The 25,238-nt window shown below is 50.5% G+C and overlaps 1 protein-coding gene across 2 annotated transcripts in view; it reads right to left on the bottom strand.

Moving 5' to 3' along the window:
• Positions 1-25,238, bottom strand: part of LOC135882505 (proton-coupled amino acid transporter 1-like) — a 39,776-nt gene that overhangs the window by 13,174 nt on the left and 1,364 nt on the right. Inside the window, exons 1-8 of one of the 2 annotated variants that reach the window (XM_065409434.1) lie at positions 18,262-18,420; positions 17,200-17,290; positions 15,693-15,781; positions 14,028-14,123; positions 12,177-12,261; positions 9,183-9,401; positions 8,405-8,503; positions 3,111-3,277 (exon numbers count right to left, since the gene is read on the bottom strand). In XM_065409434.1, coding sequence (XP_065265506.1) covers positions 3,111-3,277; positions 8,405-8,503; positions 9,183-9,401; positions 12,177-12,261; positions 14,028-14,123; positions 15,693-15,781; positions 17,200-17,290; positions 18,262-18,404 — 989 coding nt within the window. In that variant the 5' untranslated portion in view covers positions 18,405-18,420. Of the gene's footprint in view, positions 1-3,106; positions 3,278-8,404; positions 8,504-9,182; positions 9,402-12,176; positions 12,262-14,027; positions 14,124-15,692; positions 15,782-17,199; positions 17,291-18,261; positions 18,421-25,238 lie in introns of those variants that run through there. The other variant, XM_065409435.1, reaches the window with a different exon arrangement.

The raw sequence follows: 25,238 nt of genomic DNA, 5'->3' as shown, positions 1-25,238 counted from the left end.
AAGAGGAAGGATGGTCTTGTAATTAAGGCACTGCAGAGAGCTGAGTTAAATTCTTAGCTCTGTCAGATTCCTTGCAAGACTTTGGGCAAGCTACTTTGTTCCTCTGCCCTTCAGTTCACCATCTGTAAAAATGGGGATAGTAATATTTCCTCTCTCCTACCCTTTGTCTTGCCTGTTTAGACTCTAAACTCTCTGGGGTGATGACTGTCTTTCTACGCGTTTCTACTGCACCTAGCAGAATGGGGTTCTGATCTCAGCTGGGACCTCTAGGCTCTACCATAATACAGAAGCATTTTTGTAAGTCTCTCCTGAACCTCTCCTAGGGCACTGGTTCAACACCAGTTTGGTCAAGGGCTAGTGAGTGACTCAACATCCCTTCCAAGATGACCCATGTCTGAAACTTACTCAAAGCGTTTGAGGAGAGAGGAGGCAAATCAGATTCTTGTCTGTTACTTCTGCCCATTGCTCACAGTACTGTACGTGAGCAGAGCGCACCCCTTCCAGTCAGAGGCCTTCCAGTGAGCCGTTACAAAGCACGGCAGCCCGCCGGGGAGGAAGGGACTCATGATTTGTCCCATTCTGAGAAGCCCATGGCTTTCCCAACACCTAAACCGGGGCAGGTTGGAGAAACAGAGCACACTGGGAAAGTCCTTACATCTAAGCATCTTCCCGTATCAACGGCAGGCCGCCCCCTGACAAAGCATATGGTTTTCCACCATTTCTTGTTGTGACGCCAGGGGAGTCGGGGAAGGAGGAACAGAGCTCAGCTGACACGAGGAGAGGAGAAATGTTTCCCTTTTAGACACCAGAAGTTGGAGTCACTCTGCATCCTAGTAAAAGGTCGTCCTCCCAGGAAGAGGGGCCCACTTAAATCCCCCCCTAAAACCACCTTCCTGAGTGGCGGAGGAACATCAGCCAGTCGAGACAAAAAGGGAGTTACACAACATGCCTTCTCCTGGACTTAGGCTGGCAAATGTTAAACCTCAAACAGTTTCAAAAGCCTCACATCTGTGCGCCTCATTGAATCAATTATCACAGCCTCCACGTTCCAAGCAAGCTGCAAAACACAGCCCATAGCTGCTAGCAGACAGCACCGGGCTTTTAATTAGTTCCTGCTCTCCTGCCTCCCCGCTACCTTAGTTCCTCAGAGTCCTTTGAAACCTGCCTTTGACAAAAAAGAGAAGGCAGCTCTGTAGCTGGAGGGTTTTGATTGGAGCAGCACCTTTGTCTGGGCCCGCTGGGGGCCAAGCAAATTTGTTTTTAATCTCATTCTCTATGACCAGGCTAGGGTATGAAAAACTGGGATGGGGGTAATGGGTGCCTATATAAGACAAAGCCCCTAATATTGGGACGTCTGGTCACCCTAAACAAGGCACTCCCCAATATCAGCCTATTAGGAATTTAATCTAAATAAAAACTGGCTATTTGGTAAAGCGTGAGGCTGCCTATTGACACCCGTCAGAATGCCACACACAAGCCATTCCTGCAAGCACCCTGCTTGAATTGTATGCGTTGCCCTTGATTAATGAATGAAGTGTGTGTTGGACTGAAACGCACAATGCAAGCCCAGTAAAAACACCTGGCATTTCTCATCCCCAAAGTGCTTTAAACCCCATTACTTCTCACAGGAAAGACAGGGAAACTAAGGCAGCAAAATTAAATGATTTACCCACGGCCAAAAGAGAGCCCTGTTTACAACCTGTCTCCCACTCACACCTTTCCCGGTAACCTAGAGGTCAGTCACCCACAGACACTGAATAACTCTGATTGTCTACCAACCACCAGCTTCCTAATGAAGAAGTTATATATAACTGTGGGGCAGTCTGGTCCAAAGGGGTAGAGATAGATATCTATCTTTGCAGCAGGATTGGAGCCTGATAGACACCCTCCTCTGTATTGCGTGTGATGAATCAAAGTCCAGCAAGGTTTCCACTTACAAAGGAAGATGCAGAGCAGAGAGGTACAGTATCCCAAGGAAAGAGGCAGAAGTAGCACTTAACCAGTACCAGACTGGAGCCCGGAGGGAAAAGCTCTGCAATCTAAGCACCCGCTCTGGAGCTATAGGTTCAAGGCCCACCAGAACCAAGCTTAGTCCTTATACAGATGCAATTTAGTGCTTGTCTTTTGGAGACCACCTTTACATTAAAGCTCCTATGGCACTTTTCATAATGGAAGAGGTTTCCCTTGGTGACTTTGGCCAAAACCTCCCCTCCCCTCCCCTTCCTGATATGCTACACTCCACACCTGGCACTGCCTGCATGTCACTGATGCATGTAACAGCTTATGGCTCCTTTGGGATAGAAAGTGCTGTGTTCATATTAACCCTCCCTCCCCTGCACCCATGTGTGATGGAAACAAGTAGCGGGCTCCATGATAGTGGAATGTCTGTGCTACTCTTACAAGTACGGTGGAAAGACCAGGACAGTCAGAGCCAAATCTCTTCAGAAATGGCAAAGACATTCACTTTCGCTCTCCTGCCACAGAGGAAGTGACAGCAGACATGGGACAGGGCAAAGGCTGCAGGGCCACACCACAGGCCAAGCGGTATCCTGAGATGCTGCTCTGGACAGCAGGCGAGTGTGGTCAAGCTACTCATCCCCTCAGCAGCCCTGCACTAAGCTATTACATCCACCAATTCCCTTTCTGCATCATGTGAAATGCGAGCTCCCCACACGCACAACATAAGAATGGCCACACTGGGTCAGACCAATGGTCCATCTAGCCCAGGATCCTGCCTTCCAAGTTGCTGGTGCTAGAGAGGCAACGAACAGAAAAGGGCAATTTATCGAGTGATCCGGCCCGTTGTACAGTGCCAGCTCCTGGCAGTTAGAAGTTTAGGGACACCCAGAACATGGAGCTGCATCCCCAGCCATCTTGGCTAATAGCCACTGATGGACCTATCCTCCATGAACTCATCTCATTCTTTTTTTCTTTCTTAAGCTATATTTTGGCCGTCACAACATCCTCTGGCAAGGAGTTCCACAGGCTGGCTGCGCGCTGTGGGAAGTACTTCCTTATGTTAGTTTTAAACTGCTGCCTATTAAGGTCACCTGGTGTCCCCTAGTTCTTGTGTTACGGGAAGTGGTAAATAGCATTGACTGGAGACTCACCAGCAGTCGGGCAGGTTGAGAGTAATGCTGGCCTGGATGCTGGCTCCAAATCGCAGGTATCCCAAGGTCCCCAGGCTGATGTACAAGATGGTGACTATGGCCATTCCCACATACAGGATCACTGGGAAGTGCCGGGGATTCTTCATTTTATTTTCCAGGGGGAGCACCTGGGAGGAGGAGGAGGAGGAAAAAAACAAACTGAATTCATTTCCCTCCCCTTCACCTCCATAGGTTCGGAGTCTAGCACGCCACCTCTGAGCCAGCATCTTCCTGGACGGGGCTGGCTGAGGAAGCCTCTTTGGGTCTGTGCCCCGTAGTCAGAGGAGACCCTAAGCAGCAGTGAGGAGCAGCCATGGCACACAGCTGACTGTTGCGGTTTAGCCATTTGCCAACAGTGCAGCAGCTGGACAGGACGAGATGCTCCCTGGATCACGGGGAACCTCCCCCACCTACGCCATGTTGCAATAAGACCCAAGGAAAAGGAGCAGGGAATCATGTGACTGCAGAGACTAACCAAGTCGCTACGCTGCAGAGGAGTTAAGGAATTGGGAAGGTAACAGTAGGGTGAATTACAAGGCCCAGGGGTGGATTACATGGTTTAAGATTCTGGCATGAAGTATCCAGGCTCCTAGGAATCACATGGTCAAATCCTCATGGGGTCAGCTCATCCCTTCAACCTTTCAAAAGAAGAGGAGAGTGCCACGCAATGTACTGTAGCACCGAAAGCCCTGCCGCTATCTCCTCTGTGCGGTTAGACACCCATGCCATTTTTCCTCCCCTTAAATCCTGCTCTTGGGCAAGATTTCCCCTGTTGCGTGCTGCATCAGCTGGTCGCCACACTCCACTCCAGAGGGGGAGCATCATCACCATCCCCGTGTCCAACCCAGTCTCCCCACACTGCTGTCTCAGAGAACTACTGGCTGGGATTGCTGGGGGTGGGGAAGAATTCTATCACATGGGTGGGACTAGTCTATACCGGGATGATAAAGTTATACTTTAGTTTGTCCTACATCTAGAACTGTTAACTGGCTTCACTACCTCTGTGAATCCTGTAGGTTTCCATTCCCCCCCTTCACAATAAACGGTTTCAGGAGACCTCCTTCTCCCCTTAATAGATCAAAGGAAACCCCCTCTCACATTCTTCCTCATTCCTTAAGACTAATTGGCTTTACCATGTCATCTGCTGCTGAAAGTACCAGCACTGCATCCCTGTAAGTTATACATGAACTTCATTCAGGATGTACCAGAATGCCATTAAACTCATGTACTTTCTCTGTAATGCCCGGTCTGCTTTTCTCATGCTTGGGCCACAGGTAATGTAGCTGCTAAAGGAGTTGTGTAGGAGTTAGCAGGTGTCAGGTTTTATTTACAGGAAGCTACTATGCCTTCCCTCCTTTGTAAACACAGAGCTGATCGCATTCCCCAATCATTTCAACCAGAAGGTGATGGATTAGCAAAAGCACAGGTTTAAGCTATTTCAACTTTTCCATGAAATACTGAAAAACAATGAAGCAGCAATGCCTCATACGAATTGTAGTTTGGGTGCCTTATGCTCCCATTCTCCTCAAAGGGCTGGGCTTGCTAGCCGGACTACATCTCCCATGATGCTTCATCCCCTTTTGGAGAAGGGAATTCATGATAGGAGTCACTGACTTTATGCAAAGAAAAGTCCAGCCAGCGAGCCCACCCTATACAAGAGAATGGGAGCATAGAGTCCCCAAATTGCACCATTTTGAATCGAAATATTTCAGGTTTTGTGCATTTGACTTTCAACAACATCTCAAAGTTTTCCATGGAAATCAGACACTTTTTGAACAATTTCATTCCACTGAAAATGCAATTTTTTGTAAACTGCTGAGACAAACAATTTTCAAGAAACCCTAGTAATCAAGAGTAACAAGGCAGACAAAGACGATACTTTTCTGGGAGTGTGGCAGGAGTGCATTGTGAAGTTTGCAGCATGTTGCTTTACCTCTACTCAAGCCTATGGTCACTGTGCTTAAGAACGGCCATACTGGGTCAGACCAATGGTCCATCTACCCCAGTACTCTATCCATGACAGTGGCCAGTGCCAGACGGTTCTGGCAGTTGGTTAAGGAGAACCCAGAGCATGGGATTGAGTCCCTGACCATCTTGGCTAATAGCCATTGATGGAGCTATCCTCCATGAACTTACCCAGTTCTTCTTTGAACTCTTTATACTTTTGGCCTTTACAACGTCCCTCGGCAAAGAGTTCCACAGGTTGACAGTGCATTGTGAGAAGTAGTACATCCTTATATTTGTTTTAAACCTGCTGCTTACTAATTTCATCGGATGACCCTTAGTTCTTGTGTTATGTGAAGGGTTAAATAACACTCCCTTGTTCACTTTCTCCACACCAGTCATGCTTTTATAGACTTCAGTCATATCCCCCGCCCCCTTACTTGTCTATTTTCTTAGCTGTTGTCAGTCTTTTTAATCTTTCCTCATATGGAAGCTGTTCCATACTCCTAATCATTTTCATTGCCCTTCTCTCCATCCTTTCCAATTCTAATAGATCTTTTTTGATATGGGGCAACCAGAACTGTACACAGTATTCAAGGTGTAGCCATACCATGGATTTATATAGTAGCATTATGTATTTTCTGTTTTATTATCTATCCCTTTCCTAATGATTCCTACCATTGTTAGACTTTTAGACTGCTGCCGCACACTGAGCGGATGCAGAGCCGACGAGAGGGGAGGAAGCCGGTACAAATTACCGGGGCCCAGCGGTCCGGAAGGGGCCCCGGGGCCCGGCTTCGTCAGCCCTATTTAGCCGGTCTGCCCTTGCTGGGGGGCCCCCAAAAAATTTTTCACCGGGGCCCAAACCCGCTCTCGGCAGCCCTGAGCGGATGGTTTCAGGGAACTCTCCACGATGACTAAACAATTGCTTTCTTGAGTATTAACAGCTCATTTAGACCCCATCATTTTGTATGTATAGTTGGGATTATGTTTTCCAACACACTTTGTACTTAACCCTGAATTTCATCAGCCATTTTGTTACCCAGTTTCGTTAGACCCCTTTGTAACTTCACAGTAGGCTACGCGCTTAACTATCTTGAGTAATTTTGTATCATCTGCAAATTTTGCCACCTCACTGTTCACCCCTTTTCCAGATCATTTATGAATATATGTTAAACAGCACAGGTCCCAGGACAGATCTTTGGTGGACCCCACTATTTACCTCTCTTTGTGGAAACTGGCCATTTATTCCTATCCTTAGTTTCTTATCTTTTAACCAGATACTGATCCATGAGAGGACCTTCCCTCTTATCCCATGACTGCTCATTTTGCTTAAGAGCCTCTGGTAAGGGACCTTGTCAAAGGCTTTCTTAAAGTCCAATTTCCTTTTCCCACTAGATCATCTTTGTTACAAGCTTGTTGACACCCTCAAAGAATTGTAATAGATTTGTAAAGTGAAATCTTGCCTCACCAAAGCCGTGTTGCCTGTTCCCCAATAAATCATGTTCATCTGCGGGTCTAATAATTCTGTTCTTTACTATAGTTTCAACCAATTTGCCAAAGTTAGGTTTTCCAGCCTCTAATTGCCAGGATTGGAGCCTTTTTCAAAAATAGGCATAACATTAGCTATCATCCGGTCATCTACTACAGAGACTGATTTCAGCGATAGGCTACATACCACCATTAGTACAGTAGTTTTGCAATTTCATATTGGAGTTCCCTTCAGAACCCTTGGGTGAATACCATCTGGTCCTGGGGACTTGCTGCTGTTTAACTGATCAATTTGTTCCAAAACCTCTTCTACGGACACCTCAGTCTGGGAGAGTTCCTCAGGTCGGTCACCTAAAATGAATGGCTCAGGTGTGGGGATCTCCCCCACATCCTCTGCCGTGAAAACGGATGCAAAGAATTCATTTAGCTTCTCCACAATAGCCTGGTCTTCCTTGAGGGCTCCTTTAGCACCTCAATCGTCCAGTGGCCCCAGAGGCTATTTGGCAGGCTTCCTGCTTCTGATGGACTTAAATTTTTTCTATTAGTATTTGTGTCCTGAGCTAGCTGCTCTTCAAATTCTTTCTTGGCCAGTCTTATTCTTTTACAGTTGATTTGTCAGTGGTACTTTTGGGTTTTTAAATATAGATTTCTGAGAGCTCCTTTGCTAGCTGCTATATGTCTTCGACTCCAGTGGTTTGTAAAGAGGGCACACCAACAGGTCACAGAAGCACAGCTGTTGGAGCAGAGGACTGTGAGAGAAGCAAACTAAGCCAAAGAAAAAGCTTTTATTCCCACCGCCCTATGCTTGCTTTACAGTTCTGTGCAGTCAATACTCTGGTATCTTAGACAAGAACTAGATAAGTTCCTGGAGGATAGGTCCATCAATGGCTATTAGCCAAGATGGTCAGGGATGCAACCCTATGCTCTGGGTGTCCTGAGACTCTGATTGCCAGAAACTGGGAGTGAACAACAGGGGATGGATCACGCGATGATTGCCTGTTCTGTTCATTCCCTCTGAAGACCAGTGCTTTGGCCACTGTCGGAAGACAGGATACTGGGCTAGATGGAGCACTGGTCTGACCCAGTATGGCCGTTCTTATGTTCTTAATGGGCTTGGTGCTTCCAGCTCATGTGTTTACGCAGCCAGGTAACACAAAGAAATGAAAACAGCTGTTCTCTTAGAAAGGGAACTCTGGGAAATAGCCTATGATGTTTAACCAAGATAATAAAAGTGCTCCACCCACCCACCTCCTCCTCTTTCATATCAGCATGCTGCTCTATTTACAGCACCTACTAGGAAGTAGGCAAACATAATTGGCACCACCGGAAATTGAACCGAAACTGCTGCAAGATACCAGGCTACTCAAGTGGAGGGAATAGACCAAGCATTCCAATCTTCATGTCACTTTGTCTTTTCTCTCTCCAGCAAGGCTGCTTTAAAACCCAACCCGGTAGAGATATTCAGGGAAGTTCACTCCTATAGGCCACATTCATCTGTGCCACACAGGTAGACCCCAAGGTCTCTAAGTCAGAACACTGGCTTTGAAAGTATTAGATCTGAAGAGGAAGTAATTGAACAATTGCTGCTGTAGTATAAAGGTCTTTCAAGATTTCTTTAAAGGGCTCGATACCCCTCCATTCCCCCAGTAGCAACGAGGTTAGACGGAGGGAAGCTGTGTCTGTGTAGTGAATACACAATGAATACCAGTCACCCAGGTCAAACATTTGGCTTACAAGCACAGAGAGATCTCAACATATACAGAACAGATGCTGCAGAGAGCACAAATAGCAGCTGGTTCTTGCTACAAGCCAACACTTACCACACCGATACCTTCGAAAGCAAAGATAGCCGTGCCAAAAAACAGAGGGTAGGTCTTCCAGCCCGCTACGAGAGGCAGGTTGCTGGGATCCGGAATGCCCTAGAAAAGAGCAGCTGGGATTTAAAGGCAAGAGAGAAACCGAGGCCTATTCCAAAGGTTTCTTTTCTGTGGCGCTTGTTCAAAGTTTCAGCTCACAAGCACTCCGTCACAACGTGGACTAGAATGCTCCTGAAAGCAGGTGTACACCCGGCACTGCAAGAGCTGGGTAAGTTTCCCCCCCGTGCAGTGCACCTAATGCTTTACCTACTGTACCCCAACGACTCCAGTGTACATCCCCCCCCGCCACACACCCCCTCCTCTAACCGTCTTGACCTGCAGCAGTCCCTAAGAGTAGCTCATATAATGCAGGGGTAGCCAAACTGTGGCTCTTTTACAGTTAAAGTGCAGCTCACAGAGCCCTCCAGGCCCCCCCATTCTTCACCTACCAGACTTGGGGCGGGGGGGAGCTCTGGGCTTCTGCCCTGCGGCAGGGTGGTGGGTCTCAGGGCTTCTGGCCAGTGGGAGGGGGCCTCTTGGGGCTTCAGCCCTGATCCCCAAGACACACACCCCCCCTCTGGGCCAGATAGAATCCCCAAGAACCCTTCCTTCCCCGCCAGGCTGAAGCCCCGAGAGGCGCACCCGGCTCTCAAACATCTGAAGATTATCATATGCAGTCCCTGAGTGAGCTCTGGAAGGTCTCTAGACTAGAGAGGCATTCGGCTTTGGTCTTCACACGTACCGTGATGATATACCAGTTGATCATGATGAGACTGCTCAGCATGGCGAGGTTGGCCAGCATGGAGAAGATGGACAGGAACTTGAGATTCTGTATGTACACGAGCAGCACCAGGAACGGAAGCAAGGAGAGGATGAACAACCGGGAGTCCATGGTGGGAGTCAGCACCGTGGTTTTGTTGGAATGGCAGTCATTGGTGGTGCCATTTGCTGCAGAGATCACCTGGAGGGAGGAGCCAAAAAAAAACCCTGGATCCTGAACTGTTCCCTGTCATAACCTGAACTTGGCAACCGAGTCGCGGGGCTGATGGCGAGTCCTAGCTACACAGTTATGGTCTCTCAATTTAAGAGCCACACAGCTTTTATCTTTTAGAGAGAGGTTGCATTTGCAAAACTTAAATACTGCAAGTTCTTTTAATAACCCAACACGCCACTCTAGGGCAGGCAGGGAGGGGACATTTAACATGGTTTTTCCTATGAAAACACTTTGAACTTCTATAGCGGCTTCCATATGAATTTTACAGAGCTTTGTAAACAGCAAATGAAACTCAGACTCCCAGGCGAGAAGCGTTATGGTCCCTAGATGGGGAAAGCGAGGCGTAGCGACTCAGAGACTTGCATCGAGGTCATACAGCACGCACAATGAAAAGCTGGGAAAGAGCCCAGCCCTGTGCTTTAGACACAAGACCATCCGGCCCCTGCCATGGTCACAGATCCTGGGTCCTCAAAGACACTTGAGACAAACACCTCGCCTATCACATCAAGTGTAAATCTGTCAGATTGCTGGACAGCTGAGCTAGGATTTCCGAACGAGTTGCAAATAACCCTTTTTAGCCAACCCATAACTAGTCTATTAAAAAGACGGCACAGTATATTTTTACAAAGAACTCAATGCGCACACACACGCGCTGCATAAAGCAGAAACAGCCTGTTCCTTTTTTTGCCACATCATGATTGGATTCAAGACACTTTGGTGTTAGTATACAATGCATTACCCAAGCCGTAACCACTCCCGGGCTGGCGAAGCACAGCACAAAATATAAACACGGATATTGTGCAAAGACTTAATGCTCAAGATCTCATAGGAGGATTTGCTTTACCATCATGTAAAAGAAAGCCCGCAAAATATGGGCTTCTGAAACCAGCAAAGGGCTTTTCCCCTCCCTTAGCCAGTAAATAAGCAAACATCTAATCTCCACTTCTAATGGTCTGCTCCTCTGTAGCTCAGCCAGCTTTGGAGCTCCGAGATTGCTCCATTATTAAAGCAACATGAAGGGTTCCCATGGAAGGAAGCCTGCCTCGAAATAGCAGTGACAGCCAGTGGGGTCAGTGAACCAACAGCTGGCTGCATTTGTCCACCTGCCCTCTATTCACGACTGAGTACGACAGGGTCTGTGAGGTGAAGGAAAAACCAGCCCATCATACCGAGAGAGCAGTGATGCAGAACAGCCACTTCACATACTAATTCACTGCCCTGTGGAGAAAGACAGGACACCCCCAAAAGACAGAAGGCAACGTAACGCTGGGAAGGACATGAAACCCCCAGGAATCCATTCAGGTGTATTCCCAAATGTGGTAACTGGGAGATCCCCTCCCTCTTCTCTCCACCTCCTGAGGCGACTGGTTTTCATGACATTATGGCCCAGTTCTTTGGAGCAACCAGAGGTTGTTCTCCCCTCTTCCCCCCTACACCTCCACCCTTTCCCAGTCGAGTAATAAAATTTACACTGATCTGAATAAAACCCAACTAAGCCTGTTTCCAGCGATCTCACACTCCCCCCAGCATCCGACAGATCAACACACTAGCTGAGCTGGCACGCATCTGTGGATTTCTCGCAGGAACTCCGCTCCCCACAGAGTGTTTATTAAGTAGGCACGACTGCTGATGCAGTCTCCTTTCCAGCCACTTACTTAAAAAAAAAAAAAAAAAGATACACCACAGCATCAAGGGCGTTCCCCCAGAAAAGCTCCCCTCGTGCTGGGGAAGCAGGTGGGCAGGGTTTCCTCGGACACTTTGTGGGACGCTTGGCAGCGCTCCCCCAGTACACTGCCGGGCTCAGAGCGTGGGACGCGGTCAGATCTTCAATGCTTTCTTTTTATGCCCTGCCTGCTGGATTCTGGCCATTTAAAAGGAAAGGAGCGACTGGCATGGGGAGGCATGCAGGGGACTCCCAGCTTGCTTTGAAGTTTTGCAAATGCCTGTTTCTAGGCTGTAATATTTTGGTCTAATTTCAGTTGCTGGGCTTAGGGTGTCGGGCGGCGTTGGTAACGTGTGATATACAGGAGGTCAGCCTACATGATCTGATGGTCCCTTCTGGCCTTAAACGCTACGGTCCCTGCCCTGGGAAGTTTGCCATCCGGAGAGGAGAGACCTAATTCATTTGTTCCTGTTTAAAAGGGCTCTCGTTGGCATCATTCTACAATAGGAACCTCCCCCTGAAATTGCGATTGTCCCAACCAGAGCTTCTAGGGGCTACCGTACCATCTAGTCCAATATCCCATCGGATTGCGGCCAGTACCAACTGCTTTACAGGAAGATGCAAGATTCCTGCAACAGGCCATGTGGGATAATCCCCTTCCCCTCTTAACCCCTGAGGCTTGGAAGCATCCAAAGCCAAGGGATGTGGCAGGCAAGTTTTATCTAGTGCAGATTTTTTTTCCAGGTCCTGGCCTTAGTTTGCTCGGTGAGTGTGGAAGACAAGAGGTCTAGCAGCCATTTATCACCGGTGACAAATACATGGTAGGGGGAGGTTGTAGCTGTCACTTTCCCACTTTGCACGAACGTGGCCGGGATATTGATCTTTGCCTTTGGGCTGAAGGGTTACGTTTTCCTGTACTGCTCTAGTTATGGAAGCAAGGCTCTTCTCCCTGGGTTTGGGTTTTAGTCTGCGGGAGGAGGAACAACCTGAGCTCCTCCCTCACCCCAAATCTGGAAGAGAATTTTTAAACAAGAACTCCCCTCCCCACCCCCTTATCACCAAAAAAGTCAAAGTCTTACCTGTTTCAGATTGTCAGCCAGAAATACGAAATACACACAGCAGAACCCCAGCTGGGTGAGAATCAAGAAAAATCCCACTACGTACCTGTGGGGGGTGGAGGGAGAAGAGAGAAAGTATTTAAAAAAGAATCATTAATGCTAAAACCATGCAGCCTGCAAGACACGGACTCATGCTAGAGGTGCATCTTTTGATCCTAATGCTACATCAACAGTGTGAGCGATTCCTCGGCTAGGAGGCTGCAATACAGAGCTAGAGGTCAAAGGGTGAACTGGATGGCTTGCTTTTGCTGATGGTAGGAGGGAGCGTTGCCAGAGGTAGACGCTTCCCCTCTCCCTCCGTTTCACCAGCAAGCTCGCACAGCAGAAGGCCCTTTGTGTCCTCTTAGACCTTTTTAAGGCTGCACCAGCAACTGTCAAACTAAAATGTTCCGGGTACAAGGAAGGTACAAGGTGGAACCTCTCAACGGGGAGACAAGCCAATACCTGGAACAGGCCCATCAGAAGAGCTGCAAGCAGAGAAAGGTGCATGAACAGATCTCAGCTACGCAAGAGTGGTTTCCAACCGCTGTCTCAGCAAAGGGATAAGATGGGATCCTGCATCTTATGCTTAAAAATGCCTAGCTCTCCGTTCACCTTCTCCACCACATCTCCCATTTTAGAAGGGGCTCAGTTTCCTGTGCTAGACGTGGGTAAGTCTGACATTGTGGCCTCTAGAGATTTAGCCCAAGAGACCCGTAAAGGCATCTCAAAGATTGTGGCCAAGGAGGGGACATTATCTTGCAGCTTGGAGAGGCGCAGAAGCACAGAGTTTACACTGGGTGGGGATGAAGATCTGGACCCCCAAAATTAATAGATTCCAAGGCCAGACGGGACCATTGTGCTCCTCTAGTCTGATCTCCTGTATAGCACAAACCACAGAACTGCCCCAAAGTAATTCCACGAGCAGATCTGTTAGGAAAACATCCAGTCTTGATGTTAAAATTGCCAGTGATGGAGAATCCACCCCAAGCCCAGGGAAGTGGTTTCAGTGGTTAATTGAAGAGTGTCCCTCCCCACCCCCATGAGTTTGGATTGCCCGTTCTGTGGAAGGGACCAGCACCGCCCCCCGGCCATCTGGGAGACTCAGCCACTTCTCCCCCCTGCATTCAAAGAGATCTGTCCCAGCAAGAGGTGTTACAGGCTCTTGTTGCCCCACAGAAGCACTGCCTCACATACGGATTGTCAGTGTGTGTAATAGACACACTGCTAACGTACTGACTTCGGCAACACCTGCAAGGCGATGGAGTTACTAAGATGGACGGGAAGCGTTTGAACCGGCGGTTAAGCTTTCGCGGTGTCCAGCAGCTGACAGGAAGATGTGCCAACGTGCAATGAAGTAATTAGCGTTATCTGTCCCTTCCTTGCTAGGCTGCGGAGCAAATGAGTTTCCTTTTCCCACCCAGATACGTGCACTGAAGTACCACATTTCCCCTACAGCACCACAACTGAGCACATGGGGAAGGATGACCTCCCGCATTTCAAGGCAATAAATACAATCCTTTCAGCGAGACAGACTCCAGCATCCAGGGGTGTATACAAGCAACTGCGGAGCACACAACAGTTGTGTTTGCCTAGAGCCTGGCCAGACCCTAGCGCTTTGCTTTGTGCAGCCTCTCTCAGGGTAAGAAAGGTGCTACGGACAAAGCCAGGCTCCCATCAGACTGGGACAAAGCCGAGAACGAGGAGGTTGCATTCCCCTGAACTGGAAGAACTGGTTAAGTCTCTTGACTCACTATTTGATTAGCATGTTTGAGAGCCCAGTCAGTGCTTCCTCTCCCAATCCGAACCCAAAGCAAGAAGAGAACACAGTACCTTCCCCAGATGGCGTGGGTCCGAAGCCAGGCGCTAGGGCTGGCTTCCAGCCCGTACATCACAGCATCTCCATAGTCCACAAAAGGCCTTTGATATCTGAAGGGAGAGAGGAAGGTGACATTGGTGGCCCAATCTACTTTCAGAGGCACACACCGGGGGAATAACACAAGATTGCTGCTATTAGATGCAAGTCTGAAGATATTTCTGATTGGCAACTGTTAGGCCAGGGTTCCCAGACTTTTTCCTCATATCTCCTCCCCCCCCCCGCACGGGCCGCAGTTGGGAGCCGGAGCCATGGCTGGGAGCAGAACTGCAGCCGGGCCGCGGCCAGGGCCAGAGGCTGCGGCCGGGGGCAGGGCTGGAGGCAGAGCGGAGCCGCAGCTGGGGATGGGCCAAGAACAGAGGCACAGTCAGGGTTGGCAGCAGGGGCCGAGTGCCACTGCAGCTGAGAGTCAGGGCCACAGCTGGGGGCAGAGCAGGGCCAGGTGGCGCTCCCGTGGAGGCTGGCCCAGGCCCTGCTGCACCTCCCCAAACATTCCTCTGCATCCCGTAGGGGGGCGCACCTCATAGTTTGGGGACCACTGTGCTAGTCCACTGTAAATAACTCTGTCATGCTTCTCTGATGAACCCAGATACTATAGAATGGAGATGGGAGCGTCAGAAGCTTGTGTAACCACAAGCAATAACCCCATAGTATCTGCTCAGAGGAAGATGGGAATGCACCCAAAGCAGGTGTGAGCTGGGGACTCGAACCAACAGACAAGGAGTGCTCCTGGCTACACTGGTGCAAGCAGGGATATAATCAGGCCATGGGAAGTGAAAGTGACCTCCTCCATTTTCTGTTTCGTTCTTTAATACTTTCCCCCTCTGCGGCTCTTCCCAATCAGTGATCTCACGGCACATCACAGGTGTTAGTGACGTGCACCTCCCAAGGCCCCTGGGAGGAAGGGAGGCGTCTCCACCCCCCTTTTACAGGTGGGGAAGCAAAGGTGGAGAGCGATGAAGTGATTCACAAAGGAGTCGGCAGAACCAGGAGAGCTTTGAATCACTGCCTGGTGGCGGTAGTTGGAGAGATCAAGGACTGGGACAACACATACAGTGCCGTCAGGTGTACTGCCGGGCTCAGCACTGGGATAAGGGGGCGTAGTGTGAAATCGGGACCGAGGTGCACACCCGTAGCACACTGCGTGAGTGACTCTGAGGGCCAGGCACGGCACAATCACGTGCTGGGCACAATCGCCTTTATAATCGCCTCTCTCCTTAAACGTTCCTCCCCATCAGCTCCCTCTCTCTACCAGAAACTGACCACGCCCTTGGGAAGTCTGTGTAACTTACCTAACCTGGTAGCTTGCAAAAAGCCTCTTCCCAATATGAGGACCTTGGTGCAACACTCTGCGAATCTGGTTACAAGATTACAAAGGCAACATCCTCTCCAACCCTCTACACCCACCATGCGCCACCCCCAGGGATTCAGGAAGGAGAGCTCTCTGGCCACAGGTTGCACAAGGGCTTTCAGCACACTTCAACGGACAGAATGCTGCCTGAGGACTTTAAAGGATGTGTCACCATTTCTAATGGGCTCCATAAAACTAAGACAAGGGGGGTGCTGGGGAGGGGATAGGACGCCAACACTTCAGGCCCGACAGCAGCGAGGGTTTCTCTTACTTGTTGCAGAAGTGGTGAGCGCATTTAACCAGGATGCCCATACAATGCACTGCGGCGATTCCCATCACCAGCAAACTGAGCGGGCCCAGCTAGACAGCAGGAGAAGGGGGAGAGAGAGAAGAGCGCACTCTGATGGTTAAAACGAGAACTGCAAGGCTGGGTTCACAGACAGCAATGTACAGAGAGCTGAGAACACAAGCGCGGTCCTGCCTGCATTAGAAGAGCGTACCAAGGAACCCACGCAAAACTACTAGCACAGCGGGACACCGCTCTGATCCTGGAATCAGAACTGCGAGGGGGAAAAGCTCTGTAGGATCCAGGCTCTGCCTTTCCAAATGCTGGATTGTTCCCTGCAGTACAGCACAGGCCCAGGTTTGGGGCAACCTCGCGCCTGCGGACTGGTGGAGAGCCGCGGAACCTCAAGCGAGGTATGTTGGCTTCGTCTGATGCCAAAGCCCCTCAAGGAGCTTTACAGAAGATGGACGGTATTTAAACCACGCCTGGCACCAGATTAGTAGCAAAGTCAAGGGGGAAATGGAACCGCTGGGGTTTGACTCAGTGTCCGGATCCCCTGGAGCTCCAGAGGCAATGGGCAGAAGAGCAGCCTGCTCCCTCCACAGATGCTGGCGCTATGCACTGTATGGCCTGTTATAGATACTGGCGAAATGAATACGCCTGTATCAGTGCCTGAGGGTTGCAGGAGCAGCTAGATACACAAGAATGTTAATAAGCAGGAAGGCTCAGCGGCACCTGAAAGGTAACAGAGCACCTGACTGCTAAGGAATGCAGTTCAGAGCGAGGTGCTTCTGGGACAGCATTAACGCCCAAGTTCTACCACCTGGGCTAGGCGGACGTGTTGTCGTCACACGGCAAGGTTTTGTTTTACTTCATGACTTACACTTGTACTTAATTGCTAGGAGCGGAGAAGAGACCGCCTGACGTTACACAACGTGTTTTCTCAGTCTAGATAAGGGGGTGAAAGGACATCTAGCAGCCAGAGGTTTTACAGTCACTGGTCTAACTGCAGCATTGCAAAGAGACCTGCTAAGGGTTGCTGTACGATTGGCAAAAAGCGCCAGCCCCACAGCTCTGGAGTCTGCAGCCCTCTGTTTGTCTACACAATACAGCACACAGGCAAACCTTCCCCAACACCCTGTTTCAAGCCCGGGCAGAGGAAATGGCCCCAAGAGGAACACAGCAGCGACGCCCTGCTGATGCCTTCCCCCAAGGAACCAGCCCGACACCGCAGCTCTTCACTCGGGTTTCTGAACAGCCAGCCACTAGCCACGCAGTCACTACTGACCTAGCAGGGAGTGGAACCGGTGATGTAGGGCTGGACACTTTCTAGCCTCTGACCAACCCCAGCAGCCACCTACGCAGGAGGTGCTAGACACACAGAAGGCCTGAGTCCAAGTCAGCAACATGCCTCTGTCTAGAAACCAAGCAGGAGCCCCCACCCGCAATCGGAGTGGGTGCCTCCGTGCTATTAAGGAAGACGCCGTCTTACCACGATGCCAGCGTTTTTCACAGCCAGGGGCAGTCCCAGCAGGCCAGTGCCAATATTCCCTTTCACCAGGTGGATCAAGGTTTGAAACCATCTGCGGAGGAGAAGATACAGAGATGGTCAGGAGTGGCACAGGATATTCTAGCCCCAGTGCAAGCCTGCCAGTGTCCTTCAGCCCCGGCCCCCCCGCCACATGGCCACTCTAGTCCTAGGCTGCTCTTGAACAGAGATTGCCAGTGGCTGGGAACAGAAAATACCCTGGCAAGATCTCTGAGCAGCGGATACGTTTGCCGGAGCAGCAAGCAGAGCTCAGCACCTGCAGGTCTTCGTAAGCCCAGCTGCACCAGCAGGTGACCACGCAGTCAGAAGCGATGGATACTGAATGGGTCCGTGAACTCAAGCATCCTGCGCTGCCGTTCAGGGAGATGCGGTGTAGCCCCGAGCGAACCTGGGCGCCCAGGGTGTTCAATCATTTTGGATTACAGCTGCCCCAGCGGGTGCCCTTTTGCTTGAACCGGGAGCAAGGAAGATGCAGAGACATTACTGCCAGCAAGCCACTGATTTGCTCTGAATTCAGGCAAGTCATTTGCCTTCCACATCCCCAAGTCAAAGCTGGCTGGGGAAAAAAAAGTGGCAGAGGAAGGGAGTGGGAAGAAGAGGGAAATCCAAAGAGGCTTTTAAAAAAAAGAAGATGCTGCCTCTGAGTCAGGCTTCACGGGGGAAATAAACTGCCAGAAATAATAATAATAATAATAATCTGCTGAGACACAGCATCTGTGGAAAGTACCCGATCTATCCACACCTGGACTGAACTGACAGCAATCCTGGCGGGTGGAGCACTTGCTCCCAGAGACCTGTACGGACAGGCACGAGAGAGCCTGCAAGGCAAGCCGTAGCTCTTTACCGGTTACACAGCACATTTCACGCCCAAAGGATCCCGGAGCATCCTCTGAGGAGTACAGGGGGGCCGTGGTGGCCAGCAGCTGAACGCAGTGCCCACTCTCAGTAACGCATGGGCCGTCTGCGCCAGCAGAGAGAAGAGGTGGTTCTGAACCAGTCACTTACGTCGTCCCGTTGCTCTCCCCGAACCGCTGGTAGGATGACGGCGAGGCAAAGCTGTTTATGCCTTCGGGGGGGCTCCCGTCAGGCGTAGCCTCTGTGGAGCTGTAGTCGTTGTAGTCCTCGCTGCGCAGCCTCCTGGTGGACATGGTGGCTGTGGAAACAGTCACATCAGGAACTGCTGCTAACTCTATGCTCCCTGCCGGAGTCACTTCTGTGCTCCCTGCCTGGGGTTTCTTTGGCTCAGCCATGGTCACAGGACCAGCTCCCTGTGCTATTGCCAGGGCAGGCTCGCCCTGGCAGGCTATTATGGGGCACCACCTCACCAGCCTGCCCAGGCAGTCACAGTGTCGGCATGCCTGAATGGAGCCTCCAGAATAACCGGAGAGCCTAGGCCTGTGGAGGGGTCAATATAAGTCCCGCACTCCTCCCCGAAGCTAGACACACCCACCCGGGATGCACTCAGCAATTCCTGCGGGGACAGATCACTTGGAGGTGACCTGCCCAGATACTTAACACCAGATGACACTGACGTCTGTACCGCTTCTCCCAAACAGGCCGGGTCCGCAGAGCAACCAGCCCGTGCAAGCTGGCAGCACACAGCCCCGGAGCTCTCCATCTACTTGCAGGTCACCTTTACGGAAGGCTGTTGACAGGTGCTCAGAATGGAGGGTCCTGTACAGGCCCACCAGGGAGTGGATACACTCAGGACTGACAGGCACCCAAAGGACTCCCAGTGAAGAGACACTGATTGGCTGCAGGGGAACAACTGCCCCACACACATCCAGCAAAGTTCCCAACCGTCTTTCATCTAGTTCATCTTGGTATTTTGAGATCCGTGTTGACAACAAGCAGGTCCCAACCCCCACTGCCAGGGCCAGCTCCAGGAATCTTTACCCAGGGTTCAGGACTTCCCCTCCTTCTGCCCCATGAAATCAGGCTGATCAAGTTGGACTAAGGGTTTAAACTGCTTCCTGGATAAGATCTAGGCTGACCAGACAGCAAATGTGAAAAATCAGGACAGGAGGTGGGGGGTAATAGGAGCCTATACAAGAAAAAGACCCAAAAATTGGGACTGTCCGTATAAAATCAGGACATCTGGTCACACTAATAAGATCTGATAAGAGAAAACAATGGAGAGGCTTTCAGGAGCTTTTCTACTCTGTCAGTGCTCTAGCAACTGGGTGCCCTACAGAACCGATAGGTTAGCATTTAAAAGGAAGGCCTCTTTCTCCTGGGGGCAAGCCAAGAAGCAATCAGACGCTTAGTTCCAAGATTAAGCCTGGAGAGTCTCCAGATGCCATGCTGACTGCAGGCCCAGGCACTATGCCTCCCAAGTATGATGTTTGCTGTGTCTTAAGATGGTAAACGTTCGAAGCCTGTAAATGGAACAAGGAAGCTTTAGAGGTTTGCAGGAGGATTAGGAAGGTGGACATGGAAATCCACCCAGCATCTAGATTCACTGCTGCTGGCCCAGCCCTCAGAGCAGCAGTTCCACTTGGGCTGAAAACATCCGGCAAACCAAGAGACAAGTCTGCTACGGGGGTGACCAATGGTGGCAGCCCCACAGGCAGTATTAGCAACTGGATGGAAACCGGTCGTTAATTTGCGGAAACGCAAAGAGAGAAATATGCTTTAATTACTGCTGGGCTGATCCAGGCTCTGTTTCCATTCCTACCACAGGAGTGTCACAATTCACCTTTAAGTAACAAACCACAAGGAGAACCAGCAAGCATCACAGCCTCGGAGATATGCAATATACGTGCATGGAAGTGTGTGGCACTATGCAACTCGGAGTCGCTCCCCTGGGCACAAGGGGCCTGCTTCTGCTCCGACTGCAGCAATTGTGAGACTGTAGTGAAAGCAGGTTTGGGCCCAGAGCAAACAGCCATTCTCCCTGGACAACAGGCACTCAAGTATTTGCTATAGCTTCTGCGCTGGTCAGGGAGACAACACTGCAGAGAGGGAGAGAACAGAATGGGGAAAAGAGGTGGAGGCGGCAGAGGGAATTGGTGGAGAGAAGCAGCAAGGCTTGAGAACAGAAAGCAAGGCCCAGAGCGAGCTAGGACACACAACAAGGGATGGAAAGATGAATGGATGCCTGGCCTTGGGGTTACACCACTGGACGGGGACTCAGGAGTTCTGGGTTCATGTTTCTGGCTCTGCAACACAGTCATATGACTTGCCCAAAATCCGAGCCTCGGTTCCCTATCTGGAAAGCAGGGATCATACCCTCCTCTGACTCGTCTGTTTAGATTGGAAGCTCTTTGGGGCAGGGACAGCACCTGACTTGACTAGGGATCTCTAGGCATTACTCTAATGCAAATAATAGAAGGACAGAGGAAGAACAGACGAAAGCCAGCGGAGACACGGCAACGGAGTCAGATACAACACACCGGGGCACAGCAGGCCAGACAGGAGGACAGTTTGCTGCCCTAGTGCCAGGAAGATGAGACAAGGGTGGAAGGTATCCTGAAGAACGCTAGGGAATTTCCAAGCGTAACCCCCTGGGTTTTCAGGGCACCGAGCTCTTCCAGCTCCCCTCCCACCTGTCCAGCCACTTCCCAGCATTCCCTTCAGGACGCCCAACAGCAGCTGTGTGCGCTCTGCTCCTGGCTCCTCCTCTCCCCCACGGTAACCTCCTGGCTCCAACACTGCCTCCTCTCCCCAGCGAACAATTGTGCTCCCGGTAGTCACCCTGCCCCAAACCATTTCTGTGCCACTATGACAAGTCCACTGTCCTCTTCACTCAGGCTCAGACATGTCATCATCTTCAACTCTTCATTCTCCTTCTGAACATCCCAGCTGCTCTCAATAGCCACTGCAGCACAGCAACTAAGGGTTCTCTGGAAACGTGCCACATTTGCTTTTTCGGGCTGGGGGCTATGGCGGGAGGAAGAGGAAAGGAAGGAGAAGAGAGGCATAGAAACAATCTTACCTAGTGAGCCTCATGCAATACATCTGAGAAGAGCTTGCACGTGAAGAACACACGAAACAGAGACAGCAGAGCGTGGCATCTTCCACCCTATTATCTAAAGAGATCTTTGATGTCAAGCTTTAAGACCCGCTATTGTAAGAAATCCAGCAAGCAGCGACCTCAGTTTAGTAACTGCCCCAGTGCCTCTAAAATCTAGTCTCTGAAGTTTGGCAACTTAGTTGACCGGGGAACGGAGGGAGTTATTGCTCCGGCTGGAGCCAAACGTAGCACGGACAGAAGTTACACAAGCTTCCTCCTACATAGCCCTGCCCAATGCTATTAAATCCTGACCTTAAAAGTATAACCCCTGCTGTTCCCCTCCTGGCTCCCCACTCCCAGCCTATTGCTAGCCCAATATATGTTGGACCATAAACATTCTCTCTCCAAACACTCTCAGCAAGCGATCGGCAGATCTCGGTTAGAATTGTAGGTGGAGGAATGCAAGGCTCTGCATACAGACTATACCACTACCTCGATATAACGCTGTCCTCGGGAGCCAAAAAATCTTACCGCGTTATAGGTGAAACCGCGTTGTATCGTACTTGCTTTGATCCACCGGAGTGCGCAGACTCCCCCCCCCCCCCCCCCCCGAGCGCTGCTTTACCGCGTTCTATCCAAATTCGTGTTATATCAGGTCACGTTATATTGAGGTAGAGGTGTATTTGGATAAAGCACATGTATTAACTTGCTCCTCCACTACCTGAGACAGCGGTCACTCTTAAGAGGTTCATTTCAACCCAGAACCCTTTGCTCCAAGGTAGTCAATCACCTCATCCCGTTGCAGTCTCCCTGTGGTTAGAGTCAAGTCCACACTCCTCCTGCTGTTAGAAGTTTTACAGCCACCGAAAGTACATACTAGAATGAGGAGGCAGCACTGGGGAGCTTCCAGGTGTCCTTCGAGCTACTTTTCTCCTTCCTTAGTCAGCAGGGCACCTATTTCTGTCTCACCTGCGGTTAGTTCACATCAACCTCTCCTGTCCTGGAGACCCAAGTGGTTTCCTTCTCTTCAGAAAAGTCCCCCTCAGATAAGGGGTGTTCCGGGAAAAAAAAACAAGTCTCTCACCACACTGTGTCCTCTCCCGGTACTACTCTTATTTCTGAGCAAGCTTTAACCCTAAATCAGCTGACACAAAACACGCCTTGAGAGTCACCACAGTGGCCGACAGGAAGTCCATTGCACCAAGCAGCGGGGAAGGCAGGTTTGAATTGAGGAGAGGCAGTCACGTAAGGCCGGCACAGTGCTGCAGAAGTGCTGCTTCTAGTTTCCATGGTAAAGGCAAGATCTACTGCTCCATAGCAGCATCTAACAAAACTGGATGATCCCCCTTCTCAATGGGGAGGGGAGTTTTGCTGAAAAGAGGTGTGAGCCAGGTTATCAGGATGGGGGCAGGAGGGCTCCTCAAACTGGGGGTCGGGACCCCTCAGGGGGTCACGAGGTTATTATGTGGGGCGTCACAAGCTGTCAGCCTCCACCCCAAACTCCGCTTTGCATCCAGCATTTATAATGGTGTTAAATAGATTGAAAAGTGTTTTTAATTTATAAGAGGGGTCACACTCAGAGGCTTGCTATGTGAAAGGGGTCACCAGTACAAAAGTTTGAGAACCACTGTCCTAGAGGTTAGAGAAGAGGTGTAAGCATTCATTTGAAACTAACATCATAGTTTAAAGGGCCAAAATCCACTGACGGCCAGGATGAATTTATCCTCCAAAGCGTTTGTTTAAGCTTCTGGCATTAGGTGAATCAAGGAGAGAGGCTCACACAGAAAAGGAAGTGGAATGATATTCTGCAAGGCTTCGCGAAGGGACAGCATGGGGAAGATAACTGAAGAGAGAAAGCGAAGCCTTTGGGAAGGTGCAGACCCCACCCTCCCTAACCCAAATAATTACCTCCCCCGCCTAGAACGAATGAAGTGAGCGAAAAACATAGGTGCCCAATAGAAGAGCAAGGAGCAATCTCCTTCATGCTTAGCTCAACTTCAGCCAAGCCATTAAAATGGGGTCCTGCCCAAAAGGCAATTAGCATAATTTCAAATCCAGTCAGTAATGCAGATCGATCGCCCCAGCTTTTGGGCAGATTCATTTCCAAATTCTACCCATGCCTGCCAAAACAACTGGTGATATTTTTACAAGCAGCATCCTATCCACTCTCAGAACAGGAGGATGTAAATGGCAGTGGCGAGGGAATTGTTGGTGTATGTACTGTGAACAGTAAAGACAATTGTCAGCCTGGGGATCAAAGAGAAACTCTTCCAACAAAGCAATCTGACTGTAATTACACAGCAACCAGCTGCACCACCTACTCTGCATGGCTCATCTAGAAACAAACCATTAGTGGAGCAGGAGCCTGACATGCTATTTGAGGCTCACATCAGTGATGTTCTCTATACAAGAAACAACATAGTTATGTTATGCTGCTCTCCAGTCAGTGCTCAGTTCCTCCCTTGAATTTTCCTAGAGCGCACCTCGCTGCTCTTCTCTTTTGAAACCCAGGCAGATCTGCCCGTCGTGACTTGACATCTACATTTCTGGATTAAAGATTGCACAGTAGCAGGAAACACAAGTGGTCAATTTCCATGCAATCAGCAAGAAGGAGAACCACTCAGTCAGGGTTTGGAAAAGTACTGAGGGGAGAAAGAGGGTTTCCGTCTGATCCATGCAGAGAACATCAGCTAAAAGCAAAACCCACCAAGTTATTTCCTCATCACTTACAGAGAGTAGAGACAAGAACATTCAGTCCCTCCTCTAACCATGCAGGCAAGTTTACTTAAGAACAGTCCTCCTGAAGTCACTGAGGCTACCAAGTGCATAAAGATAAGCATGTCTAGCCCTTTGAGGTCAGGATTCTACCTCCAGAATTGAAGTGGAGGAGCCATTTCCACCATTATTATGGGTTTTCTCCTTGTCTGGTTTGGACACGAAAGGTTGGGGGGCTGCTCTTCCTTTCAAAATTAAGGTGCTGTTCAGAGCTCCGGAAAGACCTTCATAATTTGAGTTTTGTGTCAGATGCCAGGGCTCTTTTCTGTCAGTATTCGTTTACTCTTACTTTCCAGTGCCTGCAGAGATGCCACGCAGCACCAGTACTCTGAACGTCCCTCCACATTACTCGCCCTCCACAGGCAATTTGTATTTAGCAAACTGCCCTCATGACTCCAGCTTGCCCACGTGTGGGTGGCTCTGAGGCATTGACAAGCATTTCCCTATGACTGCTCTGACTGTTAGGGAGTTTGCTTTGCCCCAACCTGACACACACGACCCCACCTCTCATTGCTCCACAGCATCTCCAGTACAGAGGATACTTAGTGCAACTTCGGCTAACAGACATTGCCCACTACTTACCCTTGCTCCTCCTCCCCCTCCCCCCCCGGCCCCATGCACCATATACATGGGTCACCTAGGTGTATGGTCAGCTGTAACTGGCACTACCCAGCACAACCTCTATGTTGGGCACATGCCACCTGGTTCACACTTCCCCCAACATAACGCCCCCTCAATCTTATTGCACCCCTGTTTTGCTGCATGTGCCTGCAGTCCCAGATTCACCCCCACCCTGGAGGTGGCAACCCCTGGGCTTTAACCCCCCAGCTTGCAGACACCTGCTGCCCCCTCCATGCAACTAACACTGCAGCGGGCTCCCGAGGGTGCACTGTCCCCTTGCAGCCCCAGGCTCCAACCCCCGTGCAGGAACGCGCCCCCCAATCCCCGGGCAATGCTCCCCCAGGCTCGCGCCCCCCAATCCCCGGGCAATGCTCCCCCAGGCACGCGCCCCCAATCCCCGGGCAATGCTCCCCCAGGCACGCGCCCCCAATCCCCGGGCAATGCTCCCCCAGGCACGCGCCCCCAATCCCCGGGCAATGCTCCCCCAGGCACGCGCCCCCAATCCCCGGGCAATGCTCCCCCAGGCTCGCGCCCCCAATCCCCGGGCAATGCTCCCCCAGGCTCGCGCCCCCAATCCCCGGGCAATGCTCCCCCAGGCACGCGCCCCCAATCCCCGGGCAATGCTCCCCCA

Source organism: Emys orbicularis, chromosome 8 (genome assembly GCF_028017835.1).
Source record: "Emys orbicularis isolate rEmyOrb1 chromosome 8, rEmyOrb1.hap1, whole genome shotgun sequence".
Lineage (NCBI taxonomy): Eukaryota > Metazoa > Chordata > Testudines > Emydidae > Emys > Emys orbicularis.
This window is presented reverse-complemented; position numbering and strand designations above follow the sequence as displayed.